We start from the raw sequence: 22,863 nt of genomic DNA, 5'->3' as shown, positions 1-22,863 counted from the left end.
TGAGGGACAGTGGACCGGCCCCTTGCTGACCCCTGGGTTGGAGTCTCCTAATCCTTGGACCAGGCGGGTTGCATCAGGCTTCCTCGGTCAGCTCTTCCACAAAGCGGAGCGGAGATTGTAGTTTTGCAGCGGCACCGAGTGCGCCTGGAAGGAGACCAGCCTGGCAAAAGCCAAGGAGACAAGGCCCCAAACCCTGCAGTCCTTGAGGAGTCAGTCGTAAGCTTCGAAGGCTTAATTCCCAGCAGACTCTTGTGCCCTCCCCTCTACCCGCCCAAGGGACTTTCCCTAGCCCTCGCTGGTGGCAAACCCCAGGCAACTTCCTCAACCGTGTGGCTCAAGAAAGACACAAAGACTCTGCACTCAGCAGCACTGAGTCACAACACCAGGAACAACAGGCGGAAGTTGCAGGGGGTGGGTAAAGGCTTTAGAGGGGGTCGGGGTTATATATATATATATATATATATATATATATATATATATATATATATATAAATTATTATTTCTAGCATGCAATTTAGGGTCAAGCCATCCTGCAGATAAAAAGCAGTCTCTGGAAGCATGCTTTCTCCTCGCTCCGTTTCTGTCCTTTATTTTTTGTGCACAGCCAACTTTCGGATTTGAGGCAGGCAAGATTTTTAAACTAGATTTCTGTGGCAGCCGTAAATCTGAAAAGGCCTTGCGCAACAGAAAGGATGGCTCGTGGGTGTTTTGTCTTGTTCACGCCCATCCGCAATCCTCAGACCGCAGGAAGGAGAGTTCCCAATGGCAGCCAAGGAGATGCCTTACTAAATGAAGGCTGCCTCCTGGGTAGATCCATCTTGCATCCTTCCAGCATAGATAGGTTCCGGGCCAGATTCAAAGTGCTGTTTTTAAGCCTTACGTGGCTCAGGACGCCAGTCCTGCAAAGACTGCCTCTCTGCTTATGAACTGACTCAAACCCTCAGCTGAAGCTCTTCTCTGTGTTCCTCCTCCAGAGGAGGCCAACACCGGAACGGGGCCTTTTCAGTGGTGTCCCCCCTCTTGTGGAATGCTTAGCGAGGCTCACCTGGCACCATCATTGCTAACCTTAGGGCGCCAGGCAAAAACATTTATTTGGCTTTTAATGAGCTGCGGCTTCCTTCAGTGGGTGGGGTGTTCTGTGTTTTAAAAAGATGAATGATATTTTTTGCTGGTTTTAATGTCTGTGTTGTTTGTTTATTTATTTATTGTTGTTGTTTTTACTTGTGTGTTGTTTTTTAATAAAAAAGCAAACCATGTTTAATAAAGAATAATGTTCCTTGTCCCTGCTTGAAATCCCTACCATCCAAGCAGTGAGAGTCCAGAAATTTTGCCTTCCGAAAAGGAAGATTTGCAGCGAAAAGCCCTCTGCGGAGATGTCCTGATCTAAAAAGGACTCTCAAAAATGGAAAGTTGAACCTTCCCGCTGCTTTTGATGGCAAGGTTGGAGGAGACCCCTTTTCTGGTCGTCTTTACTGCACTGTTCCACTAACTGGAATTTGGTTTTGCTGCCTCCCAACCGCTGCTGTGGTGTGACCCAAATGTTGGCATTATCCTAGTCCTCAAGTTTCTGCCTCTCTGTATTACAGCTTCCTAGTTACCTAGGGGCAGCGTAACTATTTTGGTGGCAAACCTATACCTCCCGTTTTGCAGGGGGAAAATCCCTTCCAATGTCACAAATACTCAGGATTCCTCACAGCCCATCCACACTTTAATTCCCCCCATGATTCCAAGTCACAGTAGGAGAGTTGTTGTCTTGCTACTTTCCCTGGGAAAACCCCCTCTTTACTGCTGAATCGGAAAAAATGTCAATTGGATTTTACATGATCGGGAAACAGCTTCACCCTCTTGGAGCATGTACAAATGTCCAGTGTTTAGATATTTTTTTTCCAGCTAGTAGCAGACATTGCAAACTTGCTTTCTACCCTGCGATCCTGGACCCATGTGTTCCTAGTATTGCCTCACCGTCAGTTTCTCTACTGTAACATCTGGCTTTCCGGGGTCTTGGGGGTGGATGGAAGCTAGTACAGGCTTGTTCCTGGAAATCCTTTTAACTGGAAATGAGAATTCAATCAACCATGAGTGACACTCACTTTTGGCTTCTACAGTTTTGGTTTCTTTTTTAGTTTCGCTGGGGCAGAGCTAGCTTCCTCTTGTCCAAATGCTTCCTGGTACATTTTTAATATCAAGATCATAGAATTGAAGTGCTAGAAGGGACTCCAAGGGTCATCTAGTCCAACCCCGCTGCAATGCAAGAATCTCAGCTGTCAAGTATCCATGACAGGTGGCCATCTAACCTCGGTTTAAATACCTCCAAGGAAGGAGAGTCCACAACCTCACGAGAGAATCCATTCCACTGTCCAATTGCTCTTAAGTTCTTCCTGTTTTTGAGTCGGAATCTCCTTTCTTGTAACCTGAACCCATTACCCCCAAGTCCTACCCTCCAGAGCTGGAGAAAACAAGCTTGTTCCCTCTTCTTATGTGACAACCTTTGAGATATTTGAAGGTCTCCCACCCTCTCCCTAGGTATCAAGGCAGATGATGCCATTTTACAAAAGTCGGTGGGGCTAGGATCAGAACAAAAGAAATACTCTCCAAAAATAAAACCAGGTTATGTATGCGACGTCAGCAGCAAGGGTTATAGTGGCAAAACACCGGAAAGATAAAAATACACTCATTAAAAATGAACGGGTAGTCAAATTGTGCGAATACTTGGAGCTTGCGAAGCTGACAGATGCAATAAGAGATAAACCTAAAAAGATGGTGAAAAAAGAATGGGAATGTTTAAATAATTATCTAGGGGATAAGGATTCATCAAGAAAGACCTGGTTATGTTTAGAATGATACCGCATAGGGAAATGTTCCCTAATACCAAGATGGAATGCAGATAGAGAGAATTGATAAGAATAATGATTTGTTGTGACCTTGACGGAAGCGTACAATAGATGAGCCTTCTAGTGTTTTGGCTCATCTTCCTCTTTTATCTCTTTTTTCCCCCGCCCTTTTTTTTCTTTTTTCGTTTTTTACTTTCCTCCTCCTTTCTTCTTTCTTTTTTCTTTCCCATAATGGCTTATGTTCTATGCCACGTACTTTGATATTTTTTGTAGTTTTTTTAGCTTTTTTATCATCATTATTATTAAGCAATTTGCTTTTATAATTTTGATTGCCTATATTTATCTGTATTTTTTTTAAAAAAAATACTCTCCAGTTGTGCCAAATCAAGCCATCCGATGGCCTTCAGCCTCGTCCCATACAGACCCACCTCTACCACAAAAGTCTGGCCAAAAGACTTCCAAACCAAATGCCTTCCACAGTGCTATGTGAAACTGTGGAACTCTCTCCCACAGGAAAGCTTCTGAAAACCAGTTGCTGGAAGCCACAGGAAGGGGAAAGTTGCTCTTGCGCTGGGATCTTGATTGCGGGCTTCCTGCAGGCAGCTGGTTGGAAAACTTGGGAAACAGGACTAGATGGGCCTTTGGCCCAGTCCAGCAGGCTTTTAAAAGATGCTTGGGCTCTGGCTTTGGAGGGTCTGTTTACAGACTCTCTGTCTGGAAGCCTTTCCGAGGAAAACAACTGCACCCTACGGAAGTCAGATTGCGGTGAGGGTTCGAGAGAATGGTGCAATGCCACCAAAATAGGTGTGTGTGTGTGTGTGTTTGTGCGGAGTTCAGGGGAAAGCGGGCTACAGATTGCCCTCCCAGCCTTGCTGTCATTTCCTTATCTGTTTCTCATAAACCCTTCTTTTGCACCAGCCCTGTCCCTTTCTGAGAAGCGCCCGATTGCGTCAGCGCAAGCAGGTGCTGGGGGGCTGTGGTTTCTTCTGTGGGAACCAGCTGGGTTTCCTCTGGTTAGCTGGCTGCGTAGGAGATGCTGAGTTTGAACCCTGCTACTTCTTCGGTTTCTGTTCTGTGACATCGCCAGCTACAAACAGCTCTGGTGCAGGGAAGTGGGGGGGGGACCTACGTTCAACTTTCCCTGCAGTTGTTGTTCTTCTGTTACCCAGAAATGACCTGCAACAACACAGCGATTCCTGTGCACAGACAGCAGCATACACACACACACACACACACACACACAGAGTGAGATAAATTGGGAGATAATAAATTATTATTTATTGAACTTACTAGTCATTCTCCCTCTTACAGAAGTAACCCAGAAGCAATTTACAACAAGTCATTCCACTTTTTCATTGAGTTTTGTGCTGGAAGCGAAGCCTTGTTGTTGTTGTTTAGTCGTGTCCGACTCTTCGTGACCCTCTGGACCAGAGCACGCCAGGCACTCCTGTCTTCCACTGCCTCCCACAGTTTGATCAAACTCATGCTGGTAGCTTCGAGAACACTGTCCAACCATCTCATCCTCTGCCGTCCCCTTCTCCTTGTGCCCTCCATCTTTCCCAACATCAGGGTCTTTTCCAGGGAGTCTTCTCTTCTCATGAGATGGCCAAAGTATTGGAGCCTCAGCTTCAGGATCTGTCCTTCCAGTGAGCGCTCAGGGCTGATTTCCTTAAGAATAGATAGGTTTGATCTTCTTGCAGTCCATGGGACTCTCAAGAGTCTCCTCCAGCACCATAATTCAAAAGCATCAATTATTCGGCGATCAGCCTTCTTTATGGTCCAGCTCTCACTTCCAAACATCACTACTGGGAAAACCATAGCTTGAACTATACGGACCTTTGTTGGCAAGGTGATGTCTCTGCTTTTTAAGGTGCTGTCTATGTTTGTCATTGCTTTTCTCCCAAGAAGCAGGAGTCTTTTAATTTCATGACTGCTGCTAAGCGAAGCCTTAGTCTGATCCTAAATGTTACTAAGAAGCGAATCCGGTAGCATTCAGCGGAGCTTATTCTCTGTTTAGAGGTCTGTTTTGGATTTAACGTGTGACCGTGGTTTCCTGCTATCTCTCCTAGTTGTGGAGACCCCCAAGCTCCTTCTCACCCCCTTCCCCCTCTCTCCTCCTTGTTTACATGCCAGAAAAAAAGAGACAAGGTGTTTCTACATCCAGAATCAACTCCCGATGATGCCCAGACTCCAAAACTGTGGGGTGTTGTTGTTGTTTTTGCTATGGTTTCAGAGTAAGCCAGGTTTTGAAACTGCAAATCGATCCTAACTAGAGTTTAATCAAGCCAAGGTTTCCGGAACATCACAGGGAACTGTTATTAGTTTACAGTTGGAATCAGAAGCTTCCACTCTCATCTTCTCCCAGGACACTTGGCGGGTATGACATTTTATATTGATCCTCAATGGTAGCAGGAGCTGGACCTTCCTGTTGAGTTTTCCATTAATTACCATTTGGGAGGACCCATAAAGAATGTAGACTGTGAATGTCCATAATCTACCTGAGAGGTGGGGAATGAGCAATTGGGACCTCTGTTGCATGCACTGTTTGTCACACAGGGAACTTTTCCAAGCTGGTTTCCAAAAACATGGTTATACTTTTGCTTTGGCATCGTAGCAGCTTTTCTTGTTACTTTGTTTTTTATATATATAATTTTTTTAATTGGTTTTACATACAGTGGTGCCCCGCAAGATGAACGCCTCGCAAGACGGAAAACCCGCTAGACGAAAGGGTTTTCCGTTTTGGAGGCGCTTCGCAAAACGTATTTCCCTATGGGCTTGCTTCGCAAGACGAAAATGTCTTGCGAGTTCCTGCGGTTTTCCCCCCCTTTCCCCCCCTTTTCCTAAGCCGCTAATCAGCTGATCCGCTGATAAGCCGCTTAACAGCTGATCGCTAAAAGCCGCTAAACCGCTAATAGCGCTAATCCGCTAAGCTGTCAATGGGCTTGCTTCGCAAGACGAAAAAACCGCTATACGAAGAGCCTCACGGAACGGATTAATTTCGTCTTGCGAGGCACCACTGTAATTTTACACATTTTATCTTTAACCCACTTCAAACATTCAAACAAAAGGTTCTTTCAAACTCTCAGACCTCCCTCCCTCCATGGATTCCATATTTAAAAAAAAGTATTCTGCATCTTTTACCCTTATCCATCCATTATATATCCATAGCTACCACAATTGATTCCACATTACAAGTGTCGTTATATCCCTGCCATTGACTTTAACTGTTTACAATGGTCTTTTTAATGTATTGAAAATTTTACTCCAGTCTTTTAGGAATATTTGATCTTCCTGGTTTCTGATCTTTCCTGTCAGTTATGCCACCAGTTTAGTCTGCCATTCTTCTTCTCTGTCCTTCCATCTCTGAGCTAGAAGCATTCTCACAGCTGTTGTCACAGACATAAAAAAGCTTTTCCTGTTACTCTAAATCCTATTGTCAATGCTTGCATGACCCATATCTAAAGCAGCAAACATGTACACAATGCTTTGAGCTGCTTCTACGGAAGAGACGCCAACATCCATTTTGATCCATCATGGCTGCTTCAAAGCATGCCTAAAACATACCACAGCTGCTGGCTTTGATGGATACGAAGGCCTTGGAGGGCCCAGATTAAGAAATTAGTTATAGTAAAGGGACTCCTGACCATTAGGTCCAGTCGTGGCCGACTCTGGGGTTGTGGCACTCATCTCGCTTTATTGCCCGAGGGAGCCGGTGTACAGCTTCCAGGTCATATGGCCAGCATGACTAAGCCGCTTCTGGCAAACCAGAGCACCACACGGAAACGCCATTTACCTTCCTGCCGGAGTGGTACCTATTTATCTACTTGCACTTTAATGTGCTTTCGAACTGCTAGGTTGGCAGGAGCAGGGGCCGAGCAACGGGAGCTCACCCCGTCGTGGGGATTCGAACCACCGACCTTCTGATTGGCAAGTCCTAGGCTCTGTGGTTTGTAGTAGACTTCTATAAATACATAACCAGCAGCCATCCGCATTCACAAAGAGGTTTTTGGGTTTTTTTGTCCCCTACAAACTCCAGACCCCCTTACACTTGGCTGTCATCACAGCCCAGCCAACTCTGGTGAAGCTTCTGTTGTCTCACGGAGCGTCGCCCATGGTGTTGGATCGCAACGGGCAGACCGCCCTCCACCTTGCCTGCGAACACGACAGCGTCCATTGCCTGCAGGAGTTGCTGGATGGGAGCCCTGCCCCTCTGGATCTGGAGGCACGAAACTTTGAGGGTGAGCGTGGATGAGGAACCGGGGGTGAGGGTGGGGAAATGGGTTGGTGTGTTGATCAGGACCCAAGGATATAACTCCCACCCCACCCCGACCCGCTGCCCTAATGAAATTCGGAGCTTTGATTAACTTCCATACATCGTCACACCACCCATGGGCTGGAGCTTCTCAGTTTGAACACAATGGATGTGTTATTTGAACCCTGGGCAGCTGACTTTTACTAGTTCTGGGGGTCCCCGCTACCTATAGATTACTGTGTTCCTGGTAGACCATATGGAAAATGGTGGTCTTGGAGATCAAAGCCAACATCTTCAACTTGGCATGGCAGCTGATTTTGTCATCTGCATAGTATAAATATGAATGGATGAATGAATGAACAAAACAAAACATGTCTCTCCTGTTTCAGTCTCTATAGCCACAGCAGACACTGAAACTTTCCTTGACTTTACCCCCAACTCTGCGCATTTATGTTTGGCAGGGTTTGAACAAAGGGCTTTGCACCTTTATACAATATGCATGTGTGCTTGGGCCCAGGGTCTTTTGCCTCACCATCCCCACTACTGACTCCCTGTTGCTACTCAGCTTTTTAAAAAAAAGTGTCCCCGGATTCATTGGAAAAAATCTGGCAACCATAGTATAAAGTATTCCAAAAACGACTGCAACATAGGATCCTTCGTATTATTATTATTATTATTATTATTATTATTATTATTACTACTACCATACACTTTTATATACTGCTTTCAGTCACAAGGAGACCTTAAACATATAGCAGTCACAGTCATCTAAATGTAAACCCTGAAATACCATTTTAAACCGCAGCGATAAAATTATTATTACTACTGGGTTTTCTACATCATTTTGTTTTGTTTCCCCATTTTCTATTCATTATATGGAGTAACTATCCTGCCTCCATGAGACAGATAATCCTCAGATGTACATTTCCTTCCTTCTTCAGTTGTCTCATTTCTTTCTCTCTTGTTTTTTGACCAGGTTTTACACCTCTCCATGTGGCTGTTGGAACCCAGAATCGTGACATTATTCTGACTCTGCTAGAACATGGGGCAGATGTTGATGCTGTGGTAAGTAAGCGCGGGAGCTGCACTGAACTTTCTCAGAAGACGTCGTTCTGAGGAAAACTGAAAACAGGTTTCCTTTTTCTCACTCCACTTAGAAGAGGAAGGCCATTTTGTGGAATTTTCTCTGAATGTTCTCCAATGTTTGTGGTGGCTGCCATTTCCCTCCCACAATGCCCTGCAACAAAGCTAGGCCTGGGGCATTATGGAGGATGCAAAATAGGGCCCAGGCTACAAACAAACACACACACAGGCCACATTCAAACCATCCATGTAAAGCACTACGGTACCACTTTAAACAACCATGGCTTTCCCCCCAAAGAATCCTGGGAGCTGTAGTTTGTTAAGGGTGCTGAGAGTTGTTAGAAAGCCCATATTCCCCTCCCAGAGCTACAATTCCCAGAGCGGTTTAGCGCTCCATCTCTCTTGCCAGGGAACTCTGGGAACTGAGACTCTCTGAGGGGAGCAGGGGACCCCTCCCAACAACTCTCAGCACCCTTAAGGAACTACAACTCCCAGGATTCTTAGGGGGTAGCCATGCCTGTGTAAAATGGCATCATAATGCTTTACATGGTTTGACTGTGGCCACACACACAGTCTCAGAAGAAGAAAGAAGGAATCTGTCCTCGCCTCATGACTAATGATGAGCCCTACTCCCAAGAAACTGTTGGGGGATTTCCCTTCCTCTGAGAAATTCAGTGAAATCCACCTTCCTCCTTCCAGGAAAAAAAACCCCACCCAGTAATTGCCCACAAATGGGGTGAAGAATTTCGAGAGGACGCCTTGTTGATAGCTCTAACATAGCAGGGTTCGAGAGAACTCAGTCCAGGAGCTGGATAACTCAGTTGGTTAGAGCGTGGTGCTAATAATGCTAAGGTTGTGAGTTCAATCCCTGTATGGGAAAGCTGCAAATTCCTGCATTGCAGGCGGTTAAACAAGATGATCCTCAGGGTCCCTTCCAGCTCCAAGCAAAGCTCGCTGCCTGTGTAAAACTGTAAATTTCATCAAATGTGCATCTGTTTCCATAGCTTGTTTATTTGCTGATACAGTGGTACCTCGGGTTACAAACACTTCGGATTACAGACTCAGCTAACCATAGCTGTCATCGTTTCCCTTTTTTTAAGGGAAATTCCCTTATTCCAAATAGGATTCCTCGCAAGAAAAGGGAAAAGTTGACAGCTATGCCACTAACCCGGAATTAGTACCTCGGGTTAAGAACTTTACCTCAGGATGAGAACAGAAATCACGCGGCAGCAGGAGGCCCCATTACCTAAAGTGGTACCTCAGGTTAAGAATGGTTTCAGGTTAAGAACGGACCTCCGGAATGAATTAAGTTCGTAACCAGAGGTTCCACTGTACAGTGTTTTACAAGAGGGCAGGTCCCTGTCCCGAGGAGCTTACAATATAAGATCCAGCACAATAGTGCTGGGAGAATGGATTGTAAGCAAAGGGGAGCCATGTGCGTGGGTAGGAGGTCTATGGTGTTGTGCCGAAAACTCCGCAGAAGAAATTATTTTAAGGAAGGATTCTGGAGGAAGCGGAGACAATATGGGCATCACAGCGTTTCTGGGCAAACGAGGCAGGGCGGGTGGAGTTGCTTGAGGGCGTAAGAGCTGTTTAGACAGCCGCAGGTGTGGAGAGTTACTTGCTCCTGCAAGTCAGAGGGAGAGGCTGCGCTCGGTCATCACGGCCCATTTGCTAGACAAGCCTCTGAACGGTGCCTTGTCATGGCTGTGAGATTTCAACATCGAACTTCCAAATCTCTTTGGTTGCAGCCTCAGGAGATGACTTGCATGTGAAAATGACCCAACACAGATTAATCACTGCAAGCAAGTTGTCTCTCCCCCCCCCCACTTTATTTCCTTAGTGTAAGAAGAGCCTGTCTGTTGGAACAAGCCAAAGGCCTGTCTAGTCCCACAGCCTGTTCTCACAGTGGCCAGCCAAATAATAATAATTTTAGGGACACGGGTGGCGCTGTGGTCTAAACCACTGAGCCTCTTGGGCTTGCTGATCAGAAGGTCAGCGGTTCGAATCTCCAGCGGTTCGAGCTCCCGTTGCTCTGTTCCAGCTCCTGCCAACCTAGCAGTTCGAAAGCACATCAAAGTGCAAGTAGATAAACAGGTACCACTGTGGCGGGAAGGTAAACAGCGTTTCCATGTGCTCAGGTTTACGCCATGGTGTTCCATTGCACCAGAAGAGCGATTTAGTCATGCTGGCCACATCACCTGTACAGACACTGGCTCCCTCAGCCTGAAAAGTGAGATGAGCGCCGCAACCCCATAGTCGCCTTTGAATGGACTTAACTGTCCAGGGGTCCTTTACCTTACCTTAATAATAATTTTATTATTTATACCAGGCATGTCCAAAGTCCGTTTTGGGGGGTCTAATTCGGCCCGCTGGTCTGTTTAATCCGGCCCCTGTGGCAGTTTATTTCCTGGGGTAAAATCCCCCCAAAAGCTCAGCTTAAAAAGCAGCTCAACAACCTGGGGGTAAAATTTTAAAAAAAGCTCAACAACTTCAATCCTAAAAAAACCAAAACCAACTTTGGTTGGTCCTCATGCATATTCACTTCATCAGATCTAGCCGTCTTTGAAAAAAGTTTGGGCACTCCTGATTTATACCCTGCCCAACTGGCTGAGGAAACCCAGCCAATCTAGGCAGCTTCCAACACATATAAAAACATAATAAAAAGTCAGCTATTAAAAACTTCCCTAAACAGGGCTGCCTTCAGATGTCTTCTAAAAGTCAGATAGTTGTTTATGTGCTTGACATCCGATGGGAGGACATTTCACAGGGTGGGTGCCGCTGCCAAGAAGGCCCTCTGCCTGGTTCCCTGTAACCTCACTTCTTTCTGTAAGGGAACCACCAGAAAGCCCTCGGCTCTGGACCTCAGTGTCTGGGCTGAACGATGGGGGTGGAGATGCTCCTTCAGGTATACTGGACCGAGACCGTTTAGGGCTTTAAAGCTCAGCACCAACACTTTGAATTGTGTTCGGAAACAGTGGCGTAGCGTGGGTTGTCAGCACCCGGGGCAAGGCAAGTAATTTGCGCCCCCTAACCCGTGGATTTGCGCCCCCTAACCCTAACCCCCAGATGTTGCGCCCGGTGCGGCTGGCCCCCCCTGCACCCGCCACGCTACGCCACTGTTTGGAAACGTACTGGGAGCCAATGTAGGTTTTTAGGAATTGTGTTCTATGGTCCTGATGGCTGCTCCCAGTCACCAGTCTAGCTGCCATATTCTGGATTAGTTGTAGTTTCTGAGTCACCTTCAAGTGACTCAAGCCCTCAAGCTAAGCCTAGCCATTGTGGCTAGTAGCCGTTCCTAGCCTTTATCCTTCCTGAATTTGTCCGGTCCTCTTTTAAAGCCATCCAAGTTGGTGGCCATCACTGTCTCTAGTGGGAGGCAGTTCCACAGTTCGACTATGCCCTGCATGAAGAAGATCATGCTTAATCATCCACTTGGATCATGTCGGTTACCATTTTTGAACCTTTATTTATTTCTTTAAAAGCACTTCTAAACCACTCAGTATTTTTTAAAATCTCTCTAAGTGGCGTGCGACTGAAAAAAAATGCTTGTCTGCTTTTAATTCGTCAAAGCAAAAGTACAGTGCAAAACCAGCGAGGCAGTAGTCTAAAAGCAAATTCAAAACAGGAATTTGGAGAATTCAGATGAATCAAAGTGTTTATGTCCTCTGGTGTTGACTCATGTGTAATACTTTTCCGTCGGCGGAGTCAGGCAGGGGGTGCTGTGATAAGGTCACCCGCACACTCATCGAATGGTCATCAAATGTCGGGCGATGTACAAACTGATTGAAACAGATGGAAAGCAGCCTTTCCCACTCCCCAAAGCTTCCCTTATTTGTTGTACCACCCAAACTACTAAGTGCTGTGCAAGATATTTAAAAATTGCAACAGATGCTCCCTGCAGACTTGCAAACCTGAACAAGCACACACACAAAAGTAATATAAACTACAGTCAGATGTACCTTAAGGGCTGGAGACTGAGCCATCCATCTTAAACGGAAGCCTCTGGATTTCTTATTCTCAGTTTATAGCTGTGCAGTAACATGCAGGTAAAGGTAAAGGGACCCCTGACCATTAGGTCCAGTCGTGACCGACTCTGGGGTTGAGACACTCATCTCGCTTTATTGGCCGAGGGAGCCTGCATACAGCTTCTGGGTCATGTGGCCAGCGTGACTAAGCCGCTTCTGGCGAACCAGAGCAGCGCACGGAAACGCCGTTTACCTTCCCGCCGGAGTGGTACCTATTTATCTACTTGCACTTTGACGTGCTTTTGTACTGCTAGGTTGGCAGGAGCAGGGACCAAGCAACAGGAGCTCACCCCGTCATGGGGATTCGAACTGCCGACCTTCTGATCGGCAAGTCCTAGGCTCTGTGGTTTAACCCACAGCACCACCCACATCCCTTAACATGCAGGAGTATACTATATATTCTCGTTGGGGGAAAAGGTGAGGGATAAATAAATAATCACACACTCGTGTGTACAGCTCATTCGGTAAAGCCTGAGGCTCTTAATCTCAGGGTTGTGGGTTCGAGCGCACATGGGTCTAAAGATTGGACTAGATTAGGGTTGCCATATTTCAAAGGGTGAAATTCCAGTCACAGTTTTCTTTGCAAAATCTCCCTTAAAAATGAAGTTTTGGAGCTATTTTTTAGGGAATTCACAAAAAAAAAAAAAATATCAACACTTCCAGCATGGTTTGCCATACACCCAGGTTTTCCCAGACATTTTTCACCCAGACGCTATTCCTGACAAACGAATCCAAGATAAGTCCAGAAAGTTCCAGACGTATGACAGCCCTAGATGACCCTTGTGCTCCCTTCTGACTCTTAACATTTAAATTTATGCAGATCTTTATTAAAAAAATAAAATAAACCACCTTGCATTTTATTGAACTATTCTTGAGGCACAACAGCAGAGCCTAGATACAGATAGCAGAGCCTACTGAAAAGGGAGTTTGACAGAAAGTGATTCTGCACTGAGGAGATACTGATTGCTCCTTACTTAATGTTATCCATCCTACCCCACCCATGTTAAGCCGAATTCAAGCTTCCTCTTTCGTTTGTTGTTGTTTAAGCTGTCATTCCTTCTATGTGCACACACTTGCCGGTGAATGGGTCCATTCGCAGTGTACACAAGGGTGTCGACATATGGCTCTTGCAAAGCGAGGAAGCGTAGTAGGACAGGGCTTGAATGTAGCAGAATTAACAAATATGTTAGGGTTTTTTTCCCCTCCACACACCCACACACCTTTAAGAACAGAAAGTGCCTCCTAATGCAAATCTAATTTCAAAGTCATAGCACTACAAGTCCCAGAGTTTCTTGGGAAGAGGGATTGATAGCTAAAGCACTCTGGCAATTGTAGTTTGGGGGGCGAAATGGCGGCTCTCCTCACAACTCTCATTTTTTATATATATATATAAATATTTTTCTATTAAGTTTTAGAAATGACAACAAACAAATACACAAAGAAAAACAAATACACAAAAATACAAAGTTATAAAATACATAAGAAAGAAAAATAGTTTCAAAAAAGAAAAGAAAAAACACATTTTAAAAAGAAGAAAAAACACAAAAATCCCTCTTTTTACTTCTCATCTTTGATTCACTTATTTTCTTGACTTCCTCACATCTCCCTTTTTTGTATCCCTGTTGAAAATTTATTCAGCATATTCATATCCAATTAATTTGTCTAATTATCCATCCAAACCTATTTTTAGCCTCGTTGCTAGAACCCCTTCAGTTCATTTCAATGCCATTAACATTCAAAAATTTTACAATATTTCTGTAAGTAAGTTTTAAATTTCTTCCAATCTTCTTCCACCGACTCTTCTCCCTGGTCTCGGATTCTGCCAGTCATTTCCACCATCTCCATATATTCCATTACTTGCATCTGCCATTCTTCCAGAGTGGGTAGATCTTGTGTCTTCCAATGCTTTGCGATGAGTATTCTTGCTGCTGCTGTTGCATACATAAAAAAGATTCTATCCTTCTTTAGCACCAATTGGGTGACTATGCCCAGGAGAAAGGCCTCTGGTTTCTTAGGAAAGGTGTACTTAAGTACCTTTTTTAGTTCATTATATATCATCTCCCAGAAAGCCTTAATCCTTGGGCACGTCCACCAAAGGTGAAAGAATGTACCTTCTGTTTCTTTACATTTCCAACATTTATTGTCGGGCAAATGATATATTTTTGCAAGCTTGACTGGGGTCATGTACCACCTATACATCATTTTCATAATATTCTCTCTTAAGGCATTACATGCCGTAAATTTGATCCCGGTGGTCCACAACTTCTCCCAGTCAGCAAACATAATGTTATATCCTATATCTTGTGCCCATTTTATCATAGCAGATTTTACCGTTTCTTCCTCAGTGTTCCATTTCAACAGCAAATTGTACATCCTTGACAAAATCTTAGCATTGGGTTCTAACAATTCTGTCTCCTCACAACTCTCAGCACCAACTGCAGCTTCCTGGATTCTGGGATTCTGTTGGAACAGTATCCTGGTGCTATAAATGTATAGTTCTGGTGGTCCCCCAATTCATTCTGTGCTATGGGGCAGGACAGAGGGCAGCTCCGGCCCTCCTTACTCTTTTCTGATGGCCCTCTAAGCTACTGCTTTTAGGACTGGAACGGGTTGGAGTGAAATATACTCGGAGTCGAGAGTGGATTTCATGCTCTTTATTCAGCTCATAGTAGTGAGGAGGAATGGAAGTTCCCCCAGAATGTCCGCTTTATATACATTATTTACACAATGGGCCCCACGTGATTGGCTCATTCCGGGATTCTCCTGTAGGCCAATCAGATTGCGGATTCATTTCCACCTGGAGCTGGATTGGGTGGCTCCTGTGGACCAATCAGACTGCTGCATTCTGGGTCCTATTGTTCTAGGACCAATCAGACTGCTGCCTTTTGGATCCTATTCAAATTGATCCTATTCCAATTTGATTCCCTCCCTCCCTCTCTCTCTTTTTTTTCTTTTCCTTCTCCTCCTGCGATGAGGCTACATTTTAATATTTTAATGTTCCATTATTTTAATGTTGTATTTTATTTTTGTTTTTAAGTTTGTAATCATTCCTCTTGTTTTTATTATTGCTGGTAAGCCGCTCTGAGCCCAGCCTTGGCTGGGGAGGGCGGGGTATAAATAAAAAAATATTATTACTATTATTATTATTATTATTATTATTATTATTATTATTCAACTCAGTACATAACAAAGAGGATTGTGAATTCTGTTCCATCCTCCCTCCCGTAAACTGAGAACTGATGCAGGATTTGACCGAATCTTTACTCTCGCACTGTTGTGGTTCTCTCCCCACCCTAGGATATTAAGAGCGGGCGGTCTCCACTACTGCATGCCGTGGAGAACGATAATCTGGAGATGGTTGAGCTGCTGCTACAGGTAAGCTTCTCTCACATCTCCTCTACCTGTAACCCCTTGTGATCGTTTCATAAGAGCCGAGTACCCTTGTTCTGCCCCAAATGGGGGGGGGGAGCTCACTCGCACACATTAATGAACGCAAACCTCTTGAGGGCTGGCCCCAACATTGGGCAGAGGCGGCGATGGTGTCAGGCGGCAGATTCTGTAGGGCAGGAAGTGGCATTGAGGTGTTGGAGAGCACAGCTGCGTGGGCAGAGCAGCCAGCCTGGCTGGCAGGAGCCGGAGTCAGGGATAAGAGTAAAAAACAACAACACCGGTATCAGTGAGGTTAAGCCTTTATTCAAAGAAACCAAAACAGCCCAGGCCTAGTGATCGCAGCAAATCTTCTCAGTACATCTTGTCCCAATGAGGCAGTTGCGACACTGAAAGTTATTCCCCCACCTTCCCACTGCTCCTTTCTCCATCCTTCCCCAGAAACCTGAGGTAGGGTTGCCATATTTAAAGAAGCTTTTTAAGCTTTTTTTTGGGGGGGGGGAGTTTCAAAAACCCGGACATTTTGACGATTTCCCAAAATCCCCCCGGGCGCTAATTCCATCATTGGAATCCCAGACAGGTCCAGGAAATTCTGGTCATATGGCAACCCTACCTGAGGCTCCTTCGTCTTCTCTCTCAATAATAATAATGATAATGATAATGATAAATTTTATTTATACCCCGCCCTCCCCAGCCAGAGCTGGGCTCAGGGCGGCTAACACCAATAAAATCACAGCAAAAACATAATAGGGGAAAAAGAGGGGGGGAACCAATTTAAAATACAGGTTCAAATGCAATTTAAAATGCAGCCTCATTTTAAAATAGCCGATAAATCAAGACCATAACAGGAGGGAAAACATAAGGGTCAGACCGAGTTCAAACCAAAGGCCAGGCGGAACAGCTCTGTCTTGCAGGCCCTGCAGAAAGATGTCAAGTCCCGCAGGGCCCTGGCCTCTTGTGGCAGAGCGTTCCACCATGTTGGGGCCAGTACTGAAAAGGCCCTGGCCCTAGTTGAGACCGATCTAACCTCCTTGAGGCTCAGGACCTCCAAAGTGTTGTTATTTGTGGACCTTAAGGTCCTCCGGGGGGCATACCAGGAGAGGCGGTCCCCTAGGTACGTGGGTCCTAGGCCTTTGCTCTGCCCTCGTCATATCTCTACATTTGTGGAATTGCTCTCCCTAGAAAGGCTTGCCTGGTGCCTTCGTTATAAACCTTTAGGCGCCAGGCAAAAATATTATTCTTTAACCCGGCCTTTGGCTGATCCAATGCCCTTTTAACATGTGTTGCGGGCCGGGGGGAGGGCGGGCTATTGGATTATTCTTGTTTTTATTATGTATTTTGTATTACATCTATTAAATTTGTCTCAGGGCAGTTATGACATAAAATCACAATATAAAATCACAAAATACATAGTAAAAACAAAAAAACAAAAACAGTCCAGTAGGAGACCCACCCCCCAACAATAATAAGTTCTGGCAGACCAGGGGAGAGGGGAGCTTACCACAGCAGGAGGCAGGGAGACCGCCTGGATTCTTCAGCATCTCTGTCTCCTGGTCCCCCTCCTCTCCTGCCTCTGATTCTGGACTGCTCTCTGCTCCAGCCTCTTCCTGCTCACTAAGCCCTGTTGCCTCCCAGTCTTCTCCCTCCAACCACTCGTAGTCATCCTACCACCAATCCCCTGGCTCTGAGCTTTCTTCCCCTTGGGGGTTCCCCAGCTGGTGCCTCCCACCGTTCCTTAGCGTCCAGCCAGTCCGTTATATATCGGTGCCCTCCAGAGGATGATGCCCTGCCACTAACAAGATTCAGCTGCTGGCCTGGTCAGCTTTTGTATGTGAGATGGGCATGGTGGCATCTTGACCTTTGGCTGGGCAGCCCGCTGGCGCTGCGTAGACCCCAGTCCAAAATGGAGAAACGGCCTGCGTGCTCCAGAATCAAAAGGCCTAAAAATAATACTTAAGTGGAAAATGCTTATTATTATTATTATTAGTACCCCGCCCATCTGGCTGGGTTTCCCCAGCCACTCTGGGCGGCTTCCAACAAAGATTAAAAATATATTAAAATGTCACACATTAAAAAATTTCCCTGAACAGGGCTGCCTTCAGATGTCTTCTAAATGTCAGGTAGTTGTTTATCTCTTTGACATCTGATGGGAGGGCGTTCCACAGGGTGGGTGCCACTACCGAGAAGGCCCTCTGCCTGGTTCCCTGTAGCTTTGCTTCTCACAATGAGGGAACTGCCAGAAGGCCCTCAGCGGTGGACCTCAGCGTCAGGGCAGAACGATGGAGGTGGAGACACTTATATTTTCTCAAATCTGACTGTGGCATCACCGGATAAATTTCTGCAGTGCCAGTAAACCTAACAGACCTTGTCCTCCAGTGTTTTCCCCAATGGCTTCCTTGCCCAGGGATTTTCTCTTATTGTTAACCATGTGGGAGCATTAGATTCCCTCAAATCTGCCCCAGCCATTCTGTTAATGTGTCCATGTTTCTCCCCCGCTTTGCAGCACGGAGCCAACGTCAATGCTCAGTCGTACGGGGGCAACACAGCGCTCCATGCAGCCTGCGGGCGGGGGCTTCTGGAAACCCTGCGTCTCCTGGTGCGCAACGGGGCGGATGGCAGCTTGAAGAACTACCACAATGATACCCCCTTGATGGTGGCCAAGAATAAAAGGGTGAGAGGATACACAGAGAGACAGAGGAACTTCACGATGCCTCCATCGGAGCTTGGTATTCGGTTCTTCATAAGCTTTCTTCAGCCCGAACATCACAGCGACCAATGCCAACAGACATCGGCACACTTAGGGATCCACAGAGTCTTCGCAGTTCACGTGACAGACCTCAGCAACTCAGCATTTTGGCTAATCTACTTTATTTACATATAAACACACACAGAACACTGCAACATGGCTCCCTCTCTCTCTAGCATCAGACAGCAAAGAGAAAAAGAAGAAAGGACAATAGTCCCACTTCACGGAACACAGTAACACAAACATCCTGTTTCCGTCCCTTCCCACTCTGTGGAGTCAAAACATATACCATCATGTGATAGACAACAGTCCCATGACTGCAATCATGGGGCAGGAATTCTAACACTGGTCACCCCAGTCCATGGGCACCAACACCTGCCATCTGTTAAGCAATTTTTAGATTGTTCAGTTGAGTGCGCATGCGTTATCTAACGACCCTGTAGTGTAGGTCAGTGCTGGTAACCCTGTATCTCAGAAGAGAAGCCTGAGGCTGGGAGCTGAGGGTTCTTAGTGAGCTCTTGACGGAGGCGAGATTTGAACCCGCAACCTTCCAGTTCGTTGCTCACAGTTTCAGCTGTTGCACCGCATTGGGAACTGACAAGTTAGGAAATAGTCCTGGGAGATCTAAAAGGTGAATTGGCACTCTGGGAGAGGGTGGCTACTTTGTGGACCTGTCAGGGGACCTGGTGTTCAAGGTGAGATCTTGCGAGCGAGCTGAGCGGTTGGGGAATTTCTTTTAAATCTCTCCTGTCTCTCCCATCATCAGGTGATTGACATCCTGAGAGGAAAAACGTCCCGCCCTGGGCCGCCGCCTGAAAACATCCGTGAGGGATCGTCCCCAGCAACCAGCAATGCCAGCTCTCCTGGTATTCGATCCGTCCACACTGGTGAGTAACCTCTCCCCAAGTGCGAGACAGCTGCCCATATTTTCATCCTGCAGCCGCCTCAGTCCTGGATTAAAAGGGGTGTGAGAATTCGCATCTGAGGCAACAGATACTCTCAAACACGCATGCCAGATAGGGAGCGGTGTGCGAGAAGAATTGAGGTCAGAGAGTATCCTGCATGTAGGGCTGAACTCTGCCATTGGTAGATTAATCAACCAAACCTTTAGTTGATTAACCAATGGGGACTTTAAAAACCCCACAAAAAACACCTCACCAATAACTGACAGGATAGCAAGTTAAGTACAGTCGTACCTCGGAAGCCAAACGCCTTATGACTCGAATGTTTTGGCTCCTGAACGCCGCAAACCTGGAAGTGAGTGTTCCGGTTTGCGAATGTTCTTTGGAACCCGAACATCCTCCACGGCTTCTGATTGGCTGCAGGAGGTTCCTGCAGCCAATCGGAAGCCGCACTTTGGTTTCTGAACATTTTGGAAGTAAAACGGACTTCCAGAACGGATTCCGTTCGAATTCTGAGGAAAGACTGTACACATTTTTATTTGTTTTGAGGCTATTAGGATTTTAATGTATGATTTCCCATAGGAAAATTTTCTCCCAGTAGTTTTTGGTAAGTAGCAAGTTATGTTATGCTTCCTTTAGTATCTCAGAGAAGTGTTGAGGCTTTGGTAATAGGCAAAGCTTAAATTCCGCTGAATTTTAAGTTGTCTTTTTTAACCAATTAAGTTCTCCTGTTGGGTTGACTGCGTTATTCTCCTCTGTGCTTCTGTCTCCCTCCAGGCTTACTGAGGGCTTCGCCCGACTCCTGCCCCACCACCCCTAGCCCCGCCCAGACCCCGAAACCCCACAGAGCCATGCAGTCCCCCAACTCGGCCAATCAGAAGCCCGAGAGCACTGCATCGACCAATGGGCCTTTGACACATGGCACCTTGCCTGGGGTGAAACTGGAAAGGAGCCCGACTCCACCCACACCGGAGCAGCCAATGGGATTTCCAGGGATGCCCAAATTCTTCCTGCCAGTGGCTGAGAGCCTGGTGGATCCCACCTTCCACGCCACCCTCTACCCTTTCGCGTCGTCCAGCCACAGCTATTCGCCGCACCACCTCTGCCTGCTTCCCGCCGGCATGCAGCATTCCGTCATATCCCTGCCCGCAGTGCCCCAGGCCAATCGGATTCACCCGCGGGGCACGGAGGTGGACCAATCACAGACGCTGCTGGACTCTGAGACCCCGGCAACCGCCGACCTCAAAGGCCAGTGGCCAAAGAGCAGAGACAGTGGTCCTGGCGGCAGCTGACAGGAGGAGATCGAGGGATCCTGTACACAGGGGGCTTCCCATTCGATGCTGTGCGTCACCAGGCAACAAAGGGCCAATTCGTCCTAGACTTTTGCTGCTATGGGTTCCTGGCGCAAAAATGGCACTTGTTTGCGGCTTCGGGACCCAGAGGGCTGCAGGTCTGACCGAAGAGACTCCTGATCACAGGGTTGTGGGTTCGAGTTTCACGTTGGGCAAAAGATTTCTGCGTTGCAAGGGAGGGTGGACAAGGCGACCCTCGTGGTCCCTTCCAACTCTACAGTTCTATGACAAAGCTGAGATGATCCTATGGGCTGTGGTGGACCGGTCAGCTTGACCCCTAACTACAGTCCCAACAGCCTTCCATTTTCACTTCTTGCCACTTCTTTGGCTACTACCTAAGCAGGGCTGTTTCTGCACGTCTGGAAGGAGGTGGAAACTGCACACCCCATTAAAAGGTAGTGCTGTAGTCCAAATTTGACAGTACTTTCAATGTAAAACAGTGGGAGGCACAAGTTAAAGATACAGTGGTACCTCTGGATAAGAACGGGATCTGTTCCGGAGCCCCGTTCGCATCCTGAAGAGAACGCAACCCACCTCTGCGCATGCGCGGGTCGCGATTCACCGCTTCTGCACATGCGCATGACGTCATTTTGATCATCTGTGCATGCGCGAGCGGACGAAACCCGGAAATAACACGTTCTGTTACTTCCGGGTCGACACGGAGCGCAACCCAAAACGCTCAGCCTGAAGCAACTTTAACCCGAGGTATGACTGTATCTCTCTCAGTCTACTCTCCCCACACACTGCCCTTACTCTGCTCAGTAACACTGCCAGCAAGGCCTGAGGCAGCCAAATATTTAAAGGTAGCACCCTGTCTTGCCAGAGGGGGATTTAGGGCGCTGTGACTGGTTCCTCCGCACTGGGCTGGAAGTCTAGGGGGCGCCGCAACCATGACAAAATGAATTGAGCACAACAGAGAGTGAGAGGCAGGCGGGCACCGAATTTTGGCCTCTTAGAGGGCACCGCTGGAATCTGAAAGGCCAAAATTCACCCCTGATCCTGCCCCCTTCACCGTAGGTGGGGAAGAAGCAGCAGCAGCGGTTTCCAGGGAGAGTGTGTGAGATTTTGCCGATTTCGCCAGCGCCCAACTAGCAGCAGTGAGGCAGCACGACGGCTCGGGAAGTGGGGCTACCTTCCCATTTCGCCTCAGGTGGCAAAACGGGATGCGCGGCCCCGATTGCCAGGTTTCTTGGCAAACGAATTTCAGGAAGTGCAATGTTAACGTGTTGGTGATGGAGAGGGAAGAAGGTGACGCAAGGAAGTTGTGAGGGGGCGAACGAGGGGATTTTCTGAAAGTTTGAGCTGGAGAAAGAGGAATGCCGGGTGCATTTTAAGGGACTGAAATACCAGAAATTCCCCGGTGGGTTATTGTCTTTAGAGGAAGTTGTGGAGGTGGAGATGATTAGTCAGGGCAGTGAGATGATTAAGGGAGGGAAGGATGAGGTGTGGCTGGCTTGCTTAGTGGTCCTCCTGGCTATCAGATCTCGCCTGCGAGGACCGACCGTCCTTCCTGCCCAGCTTACAAAAGAGATTGCCAACTGGGAAGAAGGAGGGAGTCACACACAACTTTGTCTCGAAAACCTCCTCCTGTGAAACGCACCACTTGAAAAATATCAGGGTTCAAACCCTAATATTTCTGGGCAGGGCTGGGAAAGACTGAAACGGCTGCCAATCTGTGGAGGCGATACTCAGCTAAATGGACCAATGGCCTGGCTTGGTATAAGGCAGCTTCCCCTTCACTCTTGTTGGTATTAACCCTTGCATTCCCGGGTTCCACCACCGACACCCCTAAAAAAAACAAACCACGAATACACCCAGCAGTGAGATCTCAGATCCTTCTCTTCCCAACCCCCTCCTCCCCTTGCAATCGTCTTGCCAAATGTTCCTTCTCTGCTTCTGTGGGACCAATACTTGAAAAGTACTAGTAGCACCCTCTGCTCATCCCATGGCAAGAAAACAGGATGGGGAAGGGTCTTTTCCTAATTTGTCAATAAAATATTTTTTCTACTTTCAAAAGCTGCATGCGTGTGTTTTGGGGGACAGAGGTGAAGGCAACACCGACGGATGGGGGAAAGACCATTGGTAGGTAAAGCTATGGGAATTCTGTTACTTCCTGCAACTCCTACTGCATAATCCAGCATCTCTGCCAGATGTGCTTACAGTATTGTTACACACCACCCCACTCCAAGGAGTGTGAGGTACCAGGAGTAATAATAATAATAATAATAATAATAATAATAATAATAATAATATTCATACCCCACCCATCTGGCTGGGTTTCC

General features: G+C 46.8%; 1 protein-coding gene across 1 annotated transcript in view; it reads left to right on the top strand.

The window, feature by feature from the left end:
• BCL3 (BCL3 transcription coactivator) overlaps positions 1-22,597 on the top strand; it is a 35,009-nt gene extending 12,412 nt beyond the window's left edge. The window contains exons 4-9 of the mRNA XM_079985481.1: positions 6,868-7,069; positions 8,060-8,148; positions 15,492-15,569; positions 18,085-18,252; positions 19,094-19,214; positions 20,007-22,597. Coding sequence (XP_079841607.1) covers positions 6,868-7,069; positions 8,060-8,148; positions 15,492-15,569; positions 18,085-18,252; positions 19,094-19,214; positions 20,007-20,521 — 1,173 coding nt within the window. The 3' untranslated portion in view covers positions 20,522-22,597. The remainder of the gene's footprint in view (positions 1-6,867; positions 7,070-8,059; positions 8,149-15,491; positions 15,570-18,084; positions 18,253-19,093; positions 19,215-20,006) is intronic.
• Positions 22,598-22,863: the final 266 nt, after the last annotated feature.

The sequence above is a fragment of the Podarcis cretensis genome (assembly GCF_951804945.1).
Source record: "Podarcis cretensis genome assembly, chromosome: 8".
NCBI lineage: Eukaryota > Metazoa > Chordata > Lepidosauria > Squamata > Lacertidae > Podarcis > Podarcis cretensis.
This window is presented reverse-complemented; position numbering and strand designations above follow the sequence as displayed.